This window comes from Felis catus, chromosome A2, assembly GCF_018350175.1.
Source record: "Felis catus isolate Fca126 chromosome A2, F.catus_Fca126_mat1.0, whole genome shotgun sequence".
Classification (NCBI taxonomy): Eukaryota; Metazoa; Chordata; class Mammalia; order Carnivora; family Felidae; genus Felis; species Felis catus.
The window spans coordinates 110,650,674-110,672,256 of NC_058369.1; the positions used below are offsets into that span (position 1 = coordinate 110,650,674).

The following is a 21,583-nucleotide window of genomic DNA, read 5'->3' on the forward strand; positions in this document are numbered from 1 at the left end:
TAATCATATAATTAAATAAACATCAATGAAAAATATCTGGGAGGAGAAAAAAAATTTGTAATCTAATTTTTAAATATTTTTTAATCAAATCAGGTATATCCATTTAAAAAACAATAGGAAAAAAATATCTGATTTACCAAACCACTAAGCTTGTTCATCAGCTAAAGAGCATTTTAACTTTAAAATAATTAGAAACATTATCAAAGAAACTTTTTTCTAAACGCAAATTCAACAAAAGGCTTGAATATTACATAAACCCCTTCATTATGAATGATTTCTCAAATAAGGTACCATGTTTAAATACAGGATCCAAGGACTGCATAATAAATTTCCAGCATATTACATATATAACAAAAAATATTTCCTAGTATTTTCAAAAGAAATAAACCTTATTACACAATACAAGGTATGCAAATACCACAAAGGAAAACTCACTTGCTGGAGAGGTTCATCAATTATATTGGCACCTGTCAATCTTCTATCAATCTTTATAGTCCTGGCTTCTCGTTTCATTTCTTCTAAGCACTTAAAGAAAATAATAACATTTTACTGCACAGTTTCTTAATTTAAAATCTCTATAGTTTACTTCTAACTGAATATTCATTGTAACTTTCCTGTCATCTTCAAGTCAGTCAATAATAGCCCTATTTCTTAAGGCTCTGGTATAAACCAAACACCAGCTCTCAAAGTTTCTCTAACAAAGTTAGACACCCAGAAAAAAATTCTATTGTTATCCTCAAAAATTTTAAAAACATCAGCAAATATTATTTATAATGTGAGAAAACTGAAAAGATATTGTTGCTGTATTTCAATTAAACTTCAAAGCCCTAAGTTAGTGTTTCAGGTGAGTCAAATTAATAATTGTCTTTATTAAACTCTCCTCTTCTCCCTTCCCAGCCTATATACACAGCTGCCAAATGAATATATTTTAACTAACTTTATTTAGGGATGATTTTTAGCAACTAAAGAAAATGAATTCCTCTATTTCTCTGTAGTCTTCAGAAAGATCAGTGGACTGGAAAAACAGTGAAAATCAGTGGGACACTCTTCAATTAAAAATATGAACAAATAACAAAGCACAAATATATATATATATATATATATATATATATATATATATATATATATAACATAGGCTTCAAATTATAACATGCAACTGCTAAGACTTTTTTCATAAAACATACTTATAAATCATTTTAGAAATAGCAAATGAAAATCACTCTTTTTATATGATGTACTAAAAAACAGATTATAAGACTTAGCTAGTCTTGACTGTTATTATTTCCATTTAGGATATTAATTTTTAACATATTTCCCATCCTAGATTATGTACCATTCCAATGAATGAAAAGTAATGGATAGCTAAGAAACAATCCAAAAAGAAAAGGTTCATTTCCTCGAAAAGATTTGCGAGCAAACTCAAAAGAATACGTATTAACAGGAATTCTAAAGGAGGGCAGAAGAAAGTCTCAAAGAGATTTTAAATGTTAAGTATTAGAAGAAAAAAAAATATTAATATGAAAGTTACTAGGATGGGGTGAAATTCTTTTATTTCAGTAATATAAAATAATACTGTATATTACTATCTCTGCATCTCCTACATCTTAGCACATAATGGACAAGTTAATAAATGTAAAGTTAAAATACAGGTATCAACTCCAGACCATTTGTCTCTCTTCATACAAGATGAGACAAACCATCCTGAATACCCAACAATTGAAGGCAATGCAAATCTGAAGCTTATTTATAATACTGAATTCCAATTTATTTTTATAGGTTATGATATAAAAAATAGAAATATACCAACATTCAAGATGTTGGAGATATATATATATATATATATGTATAAAACTGGGCCTAAATTATTAAAATTATAGATACTATATAGCCTAACTGCAAGCTGTATTTTCCAAGTCAGTTAAAGAAAAGTGTCCATTTTCTTCTCTCCGGTTTCTATGTAATTTACTTCATTCCAAATTTTGAAATCTTATGTTAAGATAGCAGGATGAGGGCCCAAATTTCTCTTTTCCTAAAACTTGCATTTCCACTTTTTAACATCTAACATTAAAAAAGTTTTCCAAGTAATCTTTTAAAAATGCATTTTCTAAGCATGATCAGGAAGTCTCCCATAAATTGACAGTGAGCGTTAGTGAATTATAGGAAAATCTGCCAAGCCATATACAGGTGATCACATTATCATCACCGCATAGAAAAGGACTTTGAGGTTTCACACATTCCTTTACTCTATTTACCTTAGGAATCCCAGTGGATGTTGGAGGAAGAAATGAGTGTTCACACTGTTCTAGGTACTTCTCTGAGTTTGTTTTTCCAAACAGGAGAGTAACCACAAAACCCCTGGGGGAAAAATTAATTTTAGATACAAAAATAAAATTTTATTATAAGTTAACACATCTATTACCAAATGTATTTTTCAGGTTTAATAGATGCCCTGTCATTCACTAAAAAGTCAGTTTTTGACTCTGGCAAGGCAAGTAACTGACAATTTTGTTATGTTCTGAAGTTTAAAACAACTATAAATATTTTATGAATTTACACAAGAGTGCCTTTCAAAGTTTTTATACAATATACTTCATAAAGAATCCCGGGCAACAAGTTCAAACTTTAGGAAAATCAGCCCTCAATAAGTAAGTAGGCTAGCTAACCAAAGACAAATAGGATCTAAATCCATAGCTAAAATCACACGTTTCTGTAGTTAACTGATTAATGTGAGATAGTAATATAATTTCCACTATGGAAATAAAATAAATAAAGGCTATACAGGAAAAAAAGAGATTTAATTTATAGTTTAAAGTCAGACTGGAAATTAAAGATACATATAAATATATCCCAAAGGCTAATTGTTTTGAAATAATTACAGAGTTGCGGTAAGACAAAAACTGGTTTAGAACTGCTTTACTGTATTTACTAAACGTTATCAATATTTTCTATATTTAAAATTTACCACTTAAATCTCAGCACCACTAAGTAGATAGGAAATCCATAAAAAAAAAAAAAAATCAAATTCTAACTTTACAATGATCTTGGAGTAATCTTCCAATGATTCAAAGGCTGTGGTGACAAGGGAACTGTGAAAAATTAACTATGGTCAGCCTCAACTACTGAAAGGAAGATTCTCAAAGTTCTCTGCTTTCTGTGGCTATCTGCTCCTTAGTATAAGCACCACAAACGCAGAAAGGAGTGGAGAAAAACAAGTCATATGAGCCCATGTCATCAATTCTATTTTTGTTTCTTTTTAAAAGGGCTGGCCTCAGAATTACCAAAAATTTCACCTGTCTTGCATCTGCTATTATTAGTAAAAATCAAGCTGGCCCCATATTTCAGTTTTATCTAGTGATATGTACATTTACAGACAAAATAAAATGCTTACATTAAGTTAACAGTGCTAACAAAAATATTATCATGAAACAGACTGATAAAACACTAACCTTTGTCCAAAGTATGATAGTAGGAAAGTAAGAGAAGGAACAGTTTGATCTTACAAAGAACCTAATTAATAGTTTCAGCCTTGAGGTTTAAGTAAAATCAGATGCTACAAATGACTGTATCATCCGATACAACAGAACTACATGAAATAGCCCATAATATAGTATCAATAGCATCCCCAAAACTTTTTTTAAAAAACACACAAAAAAATCCCTAAATGATCTTCCTTCCAAAAGTTTTCTTTTTATTAGAAAATAAGGAATTAGCTTTGACTATAAGCAAAATATATACATTAGCAACAATGTAGAAGGGCAAACTGCAGAACAAAAACAAAAGGTGGTTGCCATAGGAAATGTATTAATTCCTCTCAAACTTGCATTTTTAAGGGGAAAAAAATAACTTTAAAAACTTGCACAATAAAAAAGCACTAAAATTAAGAAATGGTTAGTATATGGAATGTAATTATTTTACTTAAGATTGATATTTAAAAACCTATTTTCGTTCTTACAATTCATAAAGCATTAAACCATACAAAGTTACATTAAAGAAAAGACAATCATTCTTTGTAGTTAAAGACAAAATAGGAAAGATGTGATTCAGGAATTAAGGTACTCATTGACCATAACAGAGTTAATTGAGAAATGCTTAATTAACTAACTCCCTGAGACAATTTTGGGAGGCCCTTAGTATTTAAGTTAAAGTTCCCTTACTATAGCAGGGAATTTCATGGAGATCAACAACCTGGGACAGAACATCCAATCAATTTATGATATAATATCAACTTAGGATTTCAGACCCTACCATGTGACTCTTCATATTATCTACCCAAAGAGTTTTAGTGGCCTTCACACACCCTTCAAAATTCCATCTTATCTAAAAATTTACAGAACTTTAGAAGTGTCTAAAAAATATTTTGAGATTACTTCTTGATAAATCTGCAGACTCACAAAGGGAACAAGAAAAGTTACCATGACTCTGAAAAGAATGGACTCATCACCCTTCCCCTTTTCCAAAACTTTATATGGAGCACTTTCGTGTAAGAGAAATGATTCTCCACTCCTCCACCTTCCAAAGGATCCTAGAACTCCTGCTGACAAATAAAGCTGCAATTTCCTCCCTTTATGAAATATTGGAAAATATTGTGAAATCCTTTTCCATCACTTTTGCCAAAGTTTTATTCATTTAGTGAACAGAAGAAATCTCTCCTTTTCAGAGAAACATGTCAAAACAGTCTCCTTTCCAATCGGTAAAATCAATCATGAGCCTATAGAGAAGAGGTGCAACCATATAGTTATGCAACCATGCTGCTCTGGTCTTAATTTGTAACAAAGAAGTCTAATTTATGAAGCAAAGAAGGCTGCAGACCTATAAAGTCTTCAGTCATCTTTATCATCAACAAAGATATTCAAAATTTTACTTATCTAATTCCTATGGCTTATTTCTAATTGCTTCAGTATATAGTATCATATCTAAGCAATAATGATGAAAATATTCAATCTGAAATATAGTTTTAGGAATAGTCCTTGAGGTAAATGTTTGATTTCTCACTTGTTCTACAAACAGTGGGTGCACTCGCTATAAAATGGCTACACATAACTTTCAAACCCTATTGTGAAAGAGGTGGGTGGTGTTATGTACATTTAGAAGTCAGTTCTTGAGTATCTTACAGGGTCTCTCAGGACACAGTTTATATACGCTATTCAATTCAGCCAAGTTCTCTAAACCTATAGGTTCAAATAGCTCTTCCAAATATTTGGGGTCTCAAAAGATTTTTTAAAAAGAACTCAAGAGGGTGCCTAGGTGGCTGTGCCAGTTAAGCACCCAATTCTTGACTTTGGCTCAGTCATGATCTTACTACGGTTCGAAAATTTGAGTCCCATGTCAGCCTACTCCACGATGACAGCCAGAAGCCTGCTTGGGATTCTCTCCCTCTCCCACCCTCCACACTGGTGCCCGTGCTTGCTTGCTTTCTCTCAAAATGCATAAACTTAAAAAAAAAAGAACTCAAAGGTATTCATTCCACAATTACATAAATGTATCTTAAAAATACAGACACACACGCAAACATATATGTACATTCACACACACATAGTAACAACAAAATACTCAGCTAAGCGACCTTGGTTTGAGTATCTAAATAACAAGCATCTACCTCTGTTTTCTATAGATTTTCTCATATACAACTCACATCTGATACCAAATGCTCCATATAGGAAGCTATACTAAATCATGACTGAAACCTCTCTTGTAAAGGATTATCAATTCAAGGTAAAGCATAAACACTGTTAACCAAACAAACATGAAGACAAAAAGGCAAAATCAGTTGTTCGAATTTTCTATAACAAAGTAACAGCATTCTCCAAGGGAAATTAACATTGTTTGAAGTCCAATCAATGAAACAGTATCTTCTGTACTATATAAAACTTGAATCACCTCAATATAACTTATTAATATAATAGATTTAAAATTTTTTCACTCCTAAAAGGTAATAACACCAAAAGGAATAAAAACTCTTTAAAACTGTCAAATTATACAAAAAGTTTATATCATTGGAAATTGAAAGCTTTTTGAAAATGATTATGCATATTTCTGATACAAATTACAATCACCATTGTTTTTTTTTTTTTTTAATGTTTATTTTTGAGAGAGAGACAGAGAGCACATGCAAGCACGAATGGGGAGGGGGGGGTAGGGATAGAGAGAGAGGAGACACAGAATCCAAACCAGGATCCAGGCTCTGAGCTGTCAGCACAGAGCCCGACACAGGGCTCAAACTCACGAACTGGAAGATGATGACCTAAGCCAAAGTCAGATGCTCAACCGACTGAGCCACCCAGGTGTCCCCCATTACATTGCTTTTATTTTATCAGGTATCTTAATTTTATTTCATTTAACTTTGGTAAAAAATAATTTGCAAAAAAAGAGCATTCACAAACCATACTTCCATTTCTCATGGTCATTTTTTTCTTCTTCTTGAGGTCTCATGGTCATTTGTTTCAATTTTTAACAACAGAGTATGACATAGCAATTATAAGATTATCTTTGAGAATACTTACCCACCCACAAAGCAGAGGATATAAAATGCCAAATAAAATATTACAAAGGGTCCAAAGGTTATTAGAGAAAGGACAATGCCAAGGCTTCCCCATCCCCATATGGATAGACTGGTCTGAAATAAAGAAAAGGAAAATAATTTTTAATAAATAAATTTCCATATGAATTAGAAAAGAACAAACAAAACTTTTACATCCTTTCAACATATACAGTACTATTTGCAGTATTTGTTACATATTTGTTTTTGAAAATGTTAACTACATTCTTGGAGACTTATGTCTAAGAAACAATATACAGAATCTATATGTAGAAAGGGATTTATAGTACATCAGCAATGATTTTTTAAAAATCTAGTGGCAATGTAAAGCACAAAAGCAATCATTACACAAACTGTCGAATGATATGCTGGCATGAGAAATGATAAAAAAAAGTATAAAAACATTTACATATGCACACATATATATAAAAGGTTAAATAGACTCCAAAGTTGTACATGTTTAGAGTATTTCATCTTAAAACTAAGTTCCAACAGAAATACAGTATAACAACATTTTTTAAAACTTAAAATTTCAAGGTAAGAAATCCACATCTCACTGAAAATTTTACTCAAATTTACATAGAAATTTATAAAATTATAATTGCACAACTTCCAATTTTCAGTTACCAAAATATACCATGAGCTCAAAAAACATCTCCAAAATTCTCAATCCTTAAAAATAAACAAAAAACCCTGTTTTGTTTAGAATTATACTGTATTATATATTTAAAATACTCCTTTTGTTGAAGGCAAACTGGATTTTAGCAATTTAAGTCCTTACGAATAAATAAACGTATTCAATTCAGTAAGTTCCTACATGCATTTGCCTTGCACTGTGAGGTCTACAAAGGATGCACTTGTCCCATTCCTGCCATCAAGGAGCACAGAGAAGAATGTCTTACAGGAATGAAACAATTAGACACTGAACCAAAAGAAAATAATAGAAAGCATTATAAGATGCTAAAGTGAACAAAATTAATGACCAAAAAACTGGAATAGACAGTAAGTTCTATGGATTATGAGAGAAAGAACAGTTTTATTTATTCATTCATTCCTCACTCAATGAATGTTTCTTATGTGCTATAAGCTGAAGGTGCTTGGGGAAACCACAAGGAATAAAACATATCCTCATAAGGCTACTTTCTAGAAAAGAGAGCGATAAGCATACTCTCATAAATTTACACATTTGCGTAAGTTTACATTCCAGAAGAGGAAAAAACAAGTAATAAATAAATGTACAGTTATATCAGCCAGCGAAAAGTGCTATGGAGAAAAATAAAGCAATTACGTATGATTGCTATATAAGTTATATGTATAGGACTATATAAGAAGCTTTCAGCTAGATGACATATGAACAGAAATCTTAGAAAAGATTTATTTAAGTATAATTTATAATAATGAGTCTTCCTACCCCAAGTAATGTTTTTCCATTTATTCATATCCTCTTTAATGTCACTCTGTGGAAATTTTAAACATTTTTTCTTCTATATAAGGCTACTTCAATCTTGTTCGTTTGTATTTATTATCCTTTTTCCTCATTCTGGCCACTATTATCTTTTTAACCAGAGGACAGAACACCCACTGATGAAGTTTCTGCTCTGACCTCATGATTTCCTCCTTGAATCAGCTGGGGAAACTATTTCACCTACAGAAGTGGTCTCTGACTTCTAAGAGCTGAAAGTAAACCATGGGGATTTAAAATACAAAAGCAGTCCAATCCTTCTGCTGAACATCCAGTACCTGATCCACACTACAGTACTGCCAGAGTCCCAACTATGGAAAGCAGATGCTATTTCCCAAGATTCACTCAAAACCTCATCCACTGAATTCCCTGCAAAGAGTTCTCATACACTCTCAGGAAAGCTGAAACCAGACTATGACCCAAATACTTTAATCAATCTACCTTCTCCATTGAGATCTGGCCTAATATTTACAATATTATTCTTTCTTTACAATGTTAGATTTATGCTTGCTAGCCAGTTTGTCAAAACTAAACAACTTACTGCTTGGATATTTTAAGAGGTTTTAAAATGAAATGAAGCAAACTGGCTATCTCTGTAGATAAAGGAAGGAAGCATGCAATTGGAGGACAACCCACAGGAGGCTTCTCAAATATTCAGTAGGTTCTATTTCTTAATCAACTGTTTGCCTTAAACTGAATAAATGTAATATTTCTTCTATGTGAATCATACATCTCACAATTAAAAAAATTTTCAAAGAAGAATCACAGTTAGTTAATATGGGGAAGATTATTTAATGCAGCAGTTAGTTAACATGGTAGATGCTCGAATGTCTAAAACATAAGTTTTCAGAATCTTGTCTCTTCTCATTTGAAAATGGTAGCAAAATGATCAAAAAAATAAATTATTACTCATTCATTCTACAAACACTTGTCAATATCTATCACAATGTGCCAGGCACTAGTGACTTAATGGTGAACAAAATAGACATTACTGTCATAGTTTTAAAATTCTACAAGAGAGGGGCGCCTGGGTGGCGCAGTCGGTTGAGCGTCCGACTTCAGCCAGGTCACGATCTCGCGGTCCGTGAGTTCGAGCCCCGCGTCGGGCTCTGGGCTGATGGCTCAGAGCCTGGAGCCTGTTTCTGATTCTGTGTCTCCCTCTCTCTCTGCCCCTCCCCCGTTCATGTTCTGTCTCTCTCTGTCTCAAAAATAAATAAACGTTAAAAAAAAAAAAATTAAAAAAAAAAAAATAAAATTCTACAAGAGAAGACCCTTTCTTTAATTGTGAAAGAAATTTTTATATTCCAAAGACTAATAAAATTAAGCATGTCAAATCAAGCAAGTCAGGGGCTCATTTATAGTTAACGTCAAATTTTAAACTGTTCATGGAAACACCAGAACAGTGAATTGTCCAAAACTAGAAAGTTTCATATTATTCCAAGTGTTCCCAGATATAATGTAATTGGTTGATATTATTATGTTATTATTTGGTGAGATTAAGAAAAACAACTAATCTTATACCATATAAAAATCTTGAGTTCTAATTATTTCCTAAGATGATAAAATTTAGGATAATTCTGTACCACATCAGAAACTTTCTACAAATTCAAATAAGTATTAATTACCTCAAGAACTGACCTACCATGGAAGCCAAAAAATAGAAACAGACCTCTATCACAGTGATTTACATTAAAATAGTACTTGATATATTATCATTTTCTCCTCTAAATACAATAATCAACACCGAAATACCCATGCTATGTGATTCCCTAAAATCACGGACTTATCAACTAGGCATTGGAAGAAATTTTCAAAATCATCTACTCTAGTGCTTCTCAAACTTTAAGGACCTTAAATACAGACTCTTAAAATGCAGATGCTGATCCATTATCTCTGTGATTCTTTCATTTCTAACACGCTATCAGAACTGTTTAGAACTAAGAACAACTATCTATTTATTATTTTCCTTAATCTCTAGGTCCACAAAACCTTTTCCACAACTCCAAAATTCAAAAAGCTTTGAGAACCAAAACTGTACCAAATATCTAAATACTATCTCATTTATTTCTCAGAACACTTTATGAAGTAATCAAGAACTTAGTACAGCATAGTGCCCCAAAAGTATGGACTTTGGAGTTAGACTGAGTGCAAATCTCACCTTTACTATTTATTAGTTGGGTCATCACCAAATGCCTTAATTTCCTCACCTATGTGGCTGTTGTGGGGAGTAAATGAGTCCCTTGTCTTGTATTCAATTTTACCTTAATCACAATTATTCCTAGTTTAGCAAGAGAGAAACCAAGCCACAGAGAAGCTTAAAATAAAAAACTGCCCAAGGTCATGCAAGCTAGTAAGTATAAAAGTGAGATTTGATTCTAGGGAAATCCCAGCTCCTTATTAAACCTTAAAATTTGTCACTGACAACTACCTAAAGTTAAATCACAAAAAGAAAAGAATGTTAAAATCATCAACGAGTGCTTCCCTTTATCCAAAAATTAATCAATTTAATACGCTTCCCAAGATATTAGTCAGAAAATGTCTTGTAATGAATATAATAAATCCCTGGTCTGAATATAAGTATATAATTTTTATTATTAGAAAATCAACATAACCATGTATACCCTACATAAGTAATGGAAAGAATTTCAAGGGTCTCAATTTATGAGTATGTCCTGACACCTATACATATCAGTGTGGCTTTGAGCACAGGGACACATAGACATAAAAACTGACCCCTGCTTCCAAGATGTTCAAGAACCAAGAAAGGATAGTGCCTCCTGACAACAGGAAGCAAGTGGTAATAATTTTCCTTGTAATCTTTTATGCCTATCAAGTCCTATTGATATCTACTTCATCTGTTCCTCACCATAGTCTCTTATGATAGTAAAGGTAGCATCATATAGTAGTAAGAACACAAAGAAAATACAGAGTCAGTTTACCACTAACATTCTGTGTAACCTCTGTAAAATCACTCTCTTTGATCCAAAGTTCCCATTAGCACAGTAAGTGGACTCTCAAGTCAAATCTAACTGTAATAGATTAAGTAACTTTCTTCATAATGACACAGCTATTTCAATGCAAAGCCAGACCCAGATTCTCCTGGCTATAGGAGAATGGGACTAAGTGGAAAGAGCTATTTTATTTTAGATCACATAAAAAACAGATGGTCAGAGCTCCCACAACATGGACGTCAGACTGTGATGTAAGTCTCACTAGAATGGGTCAACCACCCTCAGAGTTATAATGACCTGGTATATCTGAACACATTATATGGCATAGGGCAGCCAGACAGATAGGGATGAGAATCTTAAAACTGATACTACTTCAGCGCCAATTTGGGTCACAGAAGTCATATGATTTCTTATGAAATCTTACTTCTTATGAAACTTTACTTACTTAACAAAAAAAAAAAATTACTCATAAGAAGAGTGGCCTTATTGTAACTATATGGAACCTTGTCTTATTCAACATTATATAATAATTTAACCAAAGCCTGGTACAAAGAAGTTGTTCACTAATTATGTAACTATTTAATTTACTAACTAGAGAAGTAAAATGAAGGGGATGGAAGGAAAGGGGAAGGGAGAAAAGGAGGGGAAAGGGGAAATGGCAAGAAAGGAAGAAGGTCTAGGAAAAGTGAAAAGGAAAGCAGCCTAAATTGAAGTGCTCCTCCACCCCTCACCTTATGGCTTTAAGCACAGCTATACATTCTTTCTAGTACAAACCATACCAAATTCCCACTCTCAAAAATCACTCAAAAAGCTGGACTTTGTTCTTCCACGAGACTGATGTACAAAAAAGCTTTCCTTAGGCTGCCTCAACACATGCTCACGGCATCCCACCTTACTATTTCCTTTTCAGGGAGGAAGTCACAGAACAGGAGCCACACAGGGATCATGAGTACATTTGCGGGGGCAACTGGTCCCAAACCCCGCTTTTCACACTCCAGGGACACAGGGATAAAGATCCTCTTCCACTCACTCTTACTTAAGATACCTAGTATATTCTTGGGAGGATAATTAAAGACTACTGTGATCAGGTGTATTGAGCCAGGGGAGATAGAGGGCCTGCGGAAAGGGTAGACACCTCAGTCAATGACCCTGGTCTCCAAGATGGCTGAATACCCAACCTGTAAAGGTAACAGCCACTGGATACTTGTGGAGTTTCTCCTACCTCTCCCAATCGGGGGTGTGTATTTTTAGTTCTCAGGTAATAGAACCTTCTCCCTTACAAGAAAAGTGTATTGTTCAACTGTTACAGATTTTCAAGAATGAATTATATACAAATATACAGATGACCGCTTGAACAAACCCTTCACTTTTTATTAGAGCAGTAGTTATAAAAGGTCATAGACTACCACACAATTATACACAATCAGGACTCCTAGCATCCGATGACAAAGAATATACAAGCTACAATAAATTACTGTTTTTTAAACTAGATTACTGTCAATTACCACATACCTATACACAGTTTGAAAACAATAGCAGGTACATTCATAATATGCATTTGTTTATTCAGGATACAAACTACGTTATAGGCTGCAGACCCTCTTCTCATCCCCACAGCCCATACACTGGGAATCACTGAATTGGAGTCTTGATGTAACTGTAGTATTGAAAACAAAAGAAAACAAAAGACTGTATTAACTGAACACTTTCTCTTATACAGGAAAAATCATAAAATTATTTAAAATGTGGATGAGGCAGTATAGCAAAGAATAGTCCCGACAGGCTTCCAATAAATACTCAAAGCCTCAAATTGAAAAACTACTTTATCAAAGTTTCCCGAATTTCTAATAAAAGGTCTATAGTAGATACATAAGAATATAGTAGATACGTAAGAATGAAATAAATTAATCAAAAGAGTTTTTCAGAGACTACATATTTCTACTTACACATACTGTTCTGGAGTCTATGTAAGTAATAAATCTCAAAAATAATAGAGATATGTTTAAATAATAAACCTTCAATCTCCATCAAGAAGAAGCAAAATAGATTCTTTTCCTAATGTTTCCATTTGGCAGATAAAGGTCTACTTTTAATTTCTTTATGAAGGAGACAAACATATGTGTGTATATATACGACATATATGTACATATATCGTATATATATATATGACATACAAAAAGGGAAAGTATTCCCTAAAAAATAACTGATTAACACAAAAATTTTAAACGTACCAAAGAATAAGACAGTTAAATTTCTAATTATGTGCTACTAGAATCCATCAAGATATCAGAACGGAAAATACCGGTTCTATGTATTCTACACAAATTGCATTTTTTTTTTGTATCAGCATATTGACCCTGATTATTCTGAATTCAACTACATATTAGTAAAGTATGTATAGCTATCATTCACCTAAGAGAGTTATAAATAAACACACATTTGCTTATTTTTTTAATATAAGTATATACAGATACTTTTTTAAATGATTTATGACGAATGAAGAAAATGGAGGTAGAGGAGACAATTATAAGAACTAGACATCTAAAAATACTTTGCTGTGTGGATCTGATTTTGTAATGGTATAAATACGTTTATACCATCAAAAGCAAAGTAAAATCAATCTAACTATATACTACTAATGTGGAATAACCACACAGAGAAACTATTTTAAGTGATTTTACAATACAGTTATTCAACTGTGGATCATTAGTGGTATTCACTCTAATAACAATAACAATGAAAATCTAATAGTGTGCTTCGGTAGAAAAATAGTGTTGACAGTTCCACTAAAGCAAACCAGGGCTATTGAAGCAATGGTTGATTCCAAGATTGGGGCAGGAAATAAGTTTAAACTGGGCCTGTGCACCTTGATATACCAAAAAGCTACTATAGACTGCTGAGGACAAGTCAGGCTCTTAACTTTGGCTCAGGTCATGCATGATCTCACGGTTCATGGGTTTGAGCCCCTAAACAAATAAATTTTAAAAAAAGGACTCAAGACAACCTGAAAACGCTTTAATTGGTTAAAGATGACATCACTAAAATTAGTAACTGCAGTGGACGGGAGCACCTCAAATATTTGAGTTCATGAAAATATGAAGACTTTTTTTAAATTCCATTAATGACCTTTAAAGGGTTCAACTCTGTTTGAAAAGTGGCACAGAATTAAGCATTTATCAGGGTAATCAGAAAGTTTATGAAAATTTAATTTATCTTTAAGGAAATATTCCACATAATAAAGAAGAAATGATAGAATCAGAATAGCACCATATTGCAATCCTTAATATATTAGAGGTCTAGCAGAGGAAGAAGGGAAGGAGGGAGGGAGAGAGAGAACGAACACAAACCAGATATCATATGCTTCCTGAAAGAAAAAAACACACCACCATCTATGAAATATTCTTGTATGGAGGTGGAATCAAACCTGAATCTGATTTCAAGAAATCAGAAGACTAGAGAAAATGTTATAGTACACCATGGAGATGACCTAAGCAAAAACTCGAGACTGTGAGAAACACTAAAGGGCAAAAAACACAGAGTTCCTTCAACAAATGAAGGGTAAGAGAAAACCCATATAAGAGAAGGGGGCAAGGGAGGAAGGAAGAGGGTTTGGGAGAATCTGTGGGTAAAATTGCAATATGTAGAGCTTATTCAACTTGATTTTAACAGAAATACAGTGGAGAAAGGAAAAGAAAAAAGGATGAGGAAGGAAAAGAGAAATGGGTAATGGGTAATTCTTAATATTTTCTGGATATTTAATGATATTAAGTTACTGCTTATTTTTTACTTGGTAGAATGACATTATGGTTATACTTTAACAAGGAGAATCTTTATGTTTTACAGACACATGAGGAATTATTTACAGATTAAATCCTATATCTAGAATACAATTCAAAATAATTCTGTAAGTAGAGACTGGGGAAAAAGTGAAAAAACATATAGATAAAACGTAACTGCCCATGTGTTGATTAATGTCTAAGCTGGGCATGAGGATAGGGAATTCATTATATTAATCTTTCTACTTTTAATGCTTGAAATGCTTTATTAAAAAATTGTTTAAACATACACAATAATCACAAAATTTACATACATAGCAAATGTACTTGAATTTCTTAAGTAACCACTTCACAAAATAAACAGCCCACAAACACGCTCCATGTTTACACCCCAGAAAATAATTTGGGATTAAAAATTTCCTATCATTAGTTCACAGTAGAGCAACATACACTTGGCTATTATTCTTTTAGGGGCCCCTGGGTAGCTCAGTCAGTTAAGCATCCAACTTCAGTGCAGGTCATGATCTCATGGTTCATGGTTTTGAGCCCCACGTTGGGAACCGTGCTGACTGCTCAGAGCCTGGAGCCTGCTTCAGATTCTGTGTCTCCCTCTCTCTCTGCCCCTCCCCTACTCACATGTGTCTCTTTCAAAAAGGAAAGAGAAGAAATGAAAAGAAAAAGAAAAGAAAAAGATTCTTTTAAATATGCAACTAAATAATGAGTTTTAACATCCTATTTTTTGCGTGGTCATGTGCACATTTTATATAAGAACAACTATTCAAAATAATTATTTTGGGGGATTTCATATGATTCTATAATAATTACATAGCTATGTACTGGGCCTTAATTATACAAAGATGTATCAGTTTCTGTCCTCAATATGCTCACAAACTAAATAAGTAAAATACACTTGTAATGACAACATAGAACAGTGATTAAATATCACAATAAAAAGATTTACAAAGTGGAAATACAGAAAAAATAAAGCCTCTAGAGCAAACTCCTTTGAAATTGCCTTCAAAAGTCAATTTTGCAGTTAAGAAAAGCAATCTCTTTTCTTTACAGTCACCTACTTTTTTTCCATCAAAATGGTATTACCCAAAACTGATTACAAACTTCATTCACTAAAGTTCTGGTAATTTCCAAAAATAAAAACTCCAAATGAACAAAGATTCACAGATGCTAAGGCTATTCAAGAGAAAGTACCCTTGGATTTAAAAGTAGGACAGAGAATATCATTTGTTTACTGAATTTAAGCCTAATGCTCAAGGCTATTTATAATGTTATCCCTAAATATATTTAAAGATTCCATTTATAAATGGCAACAAAGTAAGTTGTGAGGGATAAATGCACTATTCAAGAACTTCCAAAAAACTACACATAATCAAAGACATTCTTTTCAACAAATGATACTGGGAAAAATAAACATCCATATGCAAAAAAAAAAAAAAAAAAAAAAAAGAATTTAAGACAACATATCTTATAACTGTCATAAAAAGGTAACTCAAAATAGATCAAAGACCTGAAAGTAAAAGACAAAACTATAAAACTCCAGAAGAAAACATAAGAGAAAACCTACATGACCTTGAGCATGATGATGACTTTTTAGCTACAACACCAAAGACAACCCATTAAGAAATAAATGATAAACTGCACTTCATTAAAATTAAAAACTTCTGTTCAGCAAAAGATAGTATCACAATAAGCAAAAGATCAGCCACAGAGTAGGAGAAAATATTTGCAAAAGACACATCAGATAAAGGAGTTATCCAGAATATACAAAGAACTCTTAAAATTCAAAAATAAGAAAATAATCCTAATTGAAAAATGAGCCAAAGACTTTAATAGACACCTCACTAAAGAAGATATACAAGCAAATAAGCATGTGAGAAGATATTCTACATCATATGTCATCAGAGAGATGTGAATTAAAACCACAATGAGATACCAACACACATCTATCAGAACAGCCAATATCCAGGACACTGACAACACCAAATACTGACATGACGTGGGACAACAGGAAATCTCATACACTGCTAGTGGAAAGGTAAAATGCCATTCTGGAGGTCAATTTGGCAATTTCTTACAAAACTAAATATACTCTTACCATATGATCCAGAAATCATGCTCCTTGGTATTTACCCAAAAGGAATGAAAACACGCCCATAAAAAACCTGCACAGAATTTATGTAAAGCAAGTGTATTCATCACTGGCAAAACTTAGAAGCAACCAAGATGTCCTAAAGTAGTTGAGTAGATAAACTGTGGTACATTCAAACAATGGAATATTATTCACCACTAAAAAGAAATGAGCTATCTAACCATGAAAAGACATGGAGAACCTTAAATGTGTGTTACAATGTTAAAGAAGCTAATATAAAAAAGTTACATACTGTATGATTCCAACTATATAACATTCTGCAAAAGGCAAAACTATGAAGACAATAAAAACATCAGTGGTTGAGGGAGACAAGATAGGAAGATGAACAAGTAAAGAGTACAGAGAATTTTTAGGGGACTGAAAATACCCTGGATGATATTATGATGGATATGTCACTATACTTCTGCTGCAACCCACCAAATGTACAACACGAACAAAGGTGAACCCCAAGGTAAACGAGTTTGGGTGATTATCATGCATCTATTTAAGTTTAGCCTCCACAAAATCTACCATTCTTGTGAGAGATATATAAGGGAGACTACATGTATATGAGAACAGAAAACAGATGGGAATCTCTATACCTTCCCCCCAATTCATAAACTGAAAATTGCTCACCGAAAAATCTTTTAAAAACTACATATAAATAATCACAAGTACAAAATGATTTCACAAAGAGAGAAAATGATAACAAGATGTCATCAGTCATAAATTAAAAGAACAAATGCTAAAAGTCAAACTCAAAATTCATGCAACTTTTAATAAAACGTAAAAAAAAAAACACAGAACTATTTTTATATATTAAAATTAACTATTTAAATTCACTTCACAAATTTCATAATCTCTCATCTTAGTATAGGAAACTAGAGATCAACCACTCTGACACAGAAAACTCTAAGATAAACTACAAACATATAAAAAATATGTATCACCTAAGTATGGAAAATTATTAGATCATCAAAATTTTGGTTGATATAATATACCAGCACATACTTCAATTCCACTTAGACTCCCCTCTGCACCCAAAGAAAATTACACTTCCCTTATTCAAGGCTCCTAGTAAATAAATACCTTATAATCTACTATGATATGGTGAAAAGCCAGTGAATTCAAAAATTAATCATCAAATTCTAACATTTTGTGGCACTATTTTAAATATAATTTTTTTAAATTTTTTTTATTAGTTTTCTTTATTTTTGAGAGGCAGAGAGAGACAGAGCATGAGTGGGGGAGGGGCAGAGAGAGAGAGGGGAACACAGAATCTGAAGCAGGCTCCAGGCTCTGAGCTGTCAGCACAGAGCCCTAGGCGGGGCCCAAACTCAGGAACCATGAGATCATAACCTGAGCTGAAGCTGGACACTCACCCGACTGAGCCACCCAGGTGCCCCTTAAATATAATTTTTAATTGTAAGTTCTAATTTTTATACCAATGAAATTTATTTACTTACAAGAAAAAGCTGTTGCTAAAACATGCACAATCAAAACTATGACAGTTCCACTTGCAAGAATCATTACTCCTCCCTCCCATGAAGAAAAAGCAAAAAAGCCAAAGGTAAGCTCCAATATATCTCTCTGATTTTCCCATGGAATGAGTAGGAGACTTCCTATAAAAATTGACTCAACAAGAAGAAATAAATCAAGATAATACAGTAAGCCCTAACAAATTAGGTGTTCTGAACTTGAAACTGACAGAAACATTATTTATCTGGGTTGCATTCTTGGTGCAAAACAACAAAGTAGAGTAGGAAGGGTGTGAGAAAGACAGAGACAGAAACAGACACAGAAAGAGAGAGAGAGAGAGAGAGGAGAGGGAGGGTGTTTTAATTCTGTACTTAAATATTCAGCATAAAATAATAGAAAAATATCCTCCCTAAGTGTTCAGAATCAAGACCTCAGCAAACAAGGAGCAGAGGGTAAGGAAAATTCACTGTCAGAATACTTACTGCATGTGGAGTAAGTCTCAGCCCATTTGACTTCATGACCCAATTATTATTCAATCTTCCAAACTAAGGGATTGAACCTGTCTCCTTTTCCACCATAGTCTTCTGTGGCTTCCAGTCAAGTTTCCTCTCTTATCCTAATATGCAATAGAACCAAATATATCTCAAATATCTCAGTAGGTGATTCTGAGATCTTTGGTTGATCTCTGGTTGATCTTTGTTATAAACAATTTAAGGTTGGAGAAAGGGATCAAAAAGTGGTGTGTTTTATTTGGCCAACAAATGATTTTTTTTAATTCTTAATAAACATTTAAAACATCACATACAAATCAGAATTTCAGGCTTTTCTTGAAAAATGAAAAATTTGGATATCAAAGAGTAACATGCCTGCAAGGGAACAATGAGATAAAATTGAGTGGCAATAAGCCCCATGAAAATGAGCCAGGAAGTCCTCAGTATTGCCACAGTACCAACACCTGCTAAGGTTTATCTGATTCTGGGTCCAAGATGTAATTTATCGTCAGAACTTCACAGCTGTTTTAAAGATGCCAAATGTTGACCTATAACTATGTCATTATCAAAAGTGGGAAAACAGAAGATAAACCAAGAGTAACATGTTTTAAAAATGGCAACAGTCTATTACTTAGTGGAAGCAAAGGTATAAATGCATGTGCCCATTTCATGGAAGAGACCTGAATTCACATATCTAAGTCAGGCCTTTCCTTTTCCCTAGTTTAGTCTGACAACAAACACTTTAAAGAAGAATAAGCTAATAGTCTCTACAAGAATCCAATGGGTAAGAAAAGGAAGGAAAAAAAATTAGGAAATCACAAATAGGGATTACAAACAGGAAACTTCTGAAATCTATTAAAGTGGTTAAGGATAAAAGGAGGGGCAATGGGGTGGCTCAGGAGGTTAGGTGTCCAACTGGTGATTTTAGCTCAGGTCATGATCTTACAGTCCTGGGATCGACCCCCATTATTGGTCTTAGTGCAGAGAGTAAAGCCTGCTTGGGATTCTCTCTCTCCCTCTCTCTCTGCCCCTCCCCTACTTGTGCTCCCTCCCTCTCTCTCTCTCCTTCAAAATAAGTAAAGGGATCAAGGAAAATTAATACTGCTCTGTACATATGCCCTGATCATCTTTAAGAAAAAAAAAAAGAAGAAAAAAAAATCCTGCAATTCCCAGGATTCTGTTTTCACTGTCATAGAATCTTCTATACATCCAATCCCTGAGTAACTTTGTTTTCTAATCCACCACTTTTCACTACCTCTTATGTACTGTGACTTTCAGAACTGTGCCTCCAGCCCACATATGCCTCTTGAGTTTCTAAAAGTTACATTGAACTGCATACTTAACATTTCTGCCTAAGGTTCTCATGGGTACCTCAAATTCATCATGTCTAAATTAAACTCATTACATACCTTAAATATCTCCTATATTCCCTTACTTAAAAGAAGCATCAGTGCCTATCCAATTACTGAAAAGATAAATCTCAGAGTTATCTTGGACTGTCCCCTCTTGGAACTGTCACATCCAACTAATTACATTTTATATCCTAAATATCTCTTGGGTCCTTCCCCTCTTCACCATTAAAGCCTTAGACAAGACCTTCACTATAGCCTGCAAGACTACAATTTCTGCCTCCCCTCTATTCTATCCTCCTTACTGCCAAAATGACCTTTGAAAAGATTCTGAAATACCTGGCTATTCCATGAGCAGAACTCATTCTCTTCTGTGTATCCTTTAGGATGGATTATCTTTCCTCTTTAGCAAGAATCTCTATCAAATTCCCCTCAAGTACCAGCTGAAACTTACATGTTCCATGAAACAAGTCCTCCCTCACAAGCACATCTCTCTCCATAGAGAGAATGTTCAGTCCCTGCATTCTCTGTCTACACAGAACTATTTAAAATTCTACAGGGGCACCTGGGTGGCTCAGTCAGTCAAGCATCCGACTTTGGCTCAGGTCATAATTTCATGGCTCATGAGTTTTAGCCCTGCATCAGGTTCTATGCTGATGGCTCAGGGCCTAGAGCCTGCTTTGGATTCTGTATCTCCCTCTCTCGCTGCCCTCCCCTGCTTGCACTCTGTCTCTCTCTTAAAAATAAACATTAAATTTTTCTTTTTTAATTCTGCAGAGTTATTCATATGTATGTGCCTTTCTAGACTGGAAGCTCCTTTCATTAATTGACTAAACATTTACTAAGATCTATCATGTGCCCACCATAGCCAAGTTCTGCGGTTTCAAAGATAAGTAAAGCACTGTTCATGCCTCAAGAAGCTCACAGTCTTATGAAAAGAATCACATATATACAAATATAAAAAAATGCAGTAAGTAAAATGATAGAAATGCATCAGCTATTACAAGGCAATAAGTGATCTGATCCAGCATGAAGAAGAGAAAGGACAACAAATCAGAGGAAGCAACCTGAAACAGGTGATACCTAAGATTAGTCTCAGAGAGTAACAGGACATAGCCAGATGAAGAACAGGGAACCTGATAAAAAGACGACAGGAATAGGCACTGAAGCAAGAAACGCTTCCATGGGGAGTCCAGTGAAGGTTGTTTTTATAAAGTAGATTGTAAAAAGTATACATGATACTCAAGTTTAAACCATTCTATCAACTACCTGCAAGATTTCAAAACTGGAGACAGAAAAACCTATGAAGGGCAATTACAGTCATATTATCTAAAAGTCAGAAACAGGGCAAAGGTAGGGTGGATGGACCAAAGTCTATAGACTGGAGAAGTATCTGG

At 33.6% G+C, this 21,583-nt stretch overlaps 1 protein-coding gene across 5 annotated transcripts in view; it reads right to left on the reverse strand.

Annotated features, from left to right (window-relative positions):
- SNX13 (sorting nexin 13) overlaps positions 1 to 21,583 on the reverse strand; it is a 132,368-nt gene that overhangs the window by 81,958 nt on the left and 28,827 nt on the right. For all 5 annotated transcript variants that reach the window (XM_045052454.1, XM_045052451.1, XM_023250420.2 and 2 more), the window contains exons 2-4: positions 6,501 to 6,613; positions 2,253 to 2,355; positions 436 to 525 (exon numbers count right to left, since the gene is read on the reverse strand). In XM_045052454.1, coding sequence (XP_044908389.1) covers positions 436 to 525; positions 2,253 to 2,355; positions 6,501 to 6,613 — 306 coding nt within the window. The remainder of the gene's footprint in view (positions 1 to 435; positions 526 to 2,252; positions 2,356 to 6,500; positions 6,614 to 21,583) is intronic.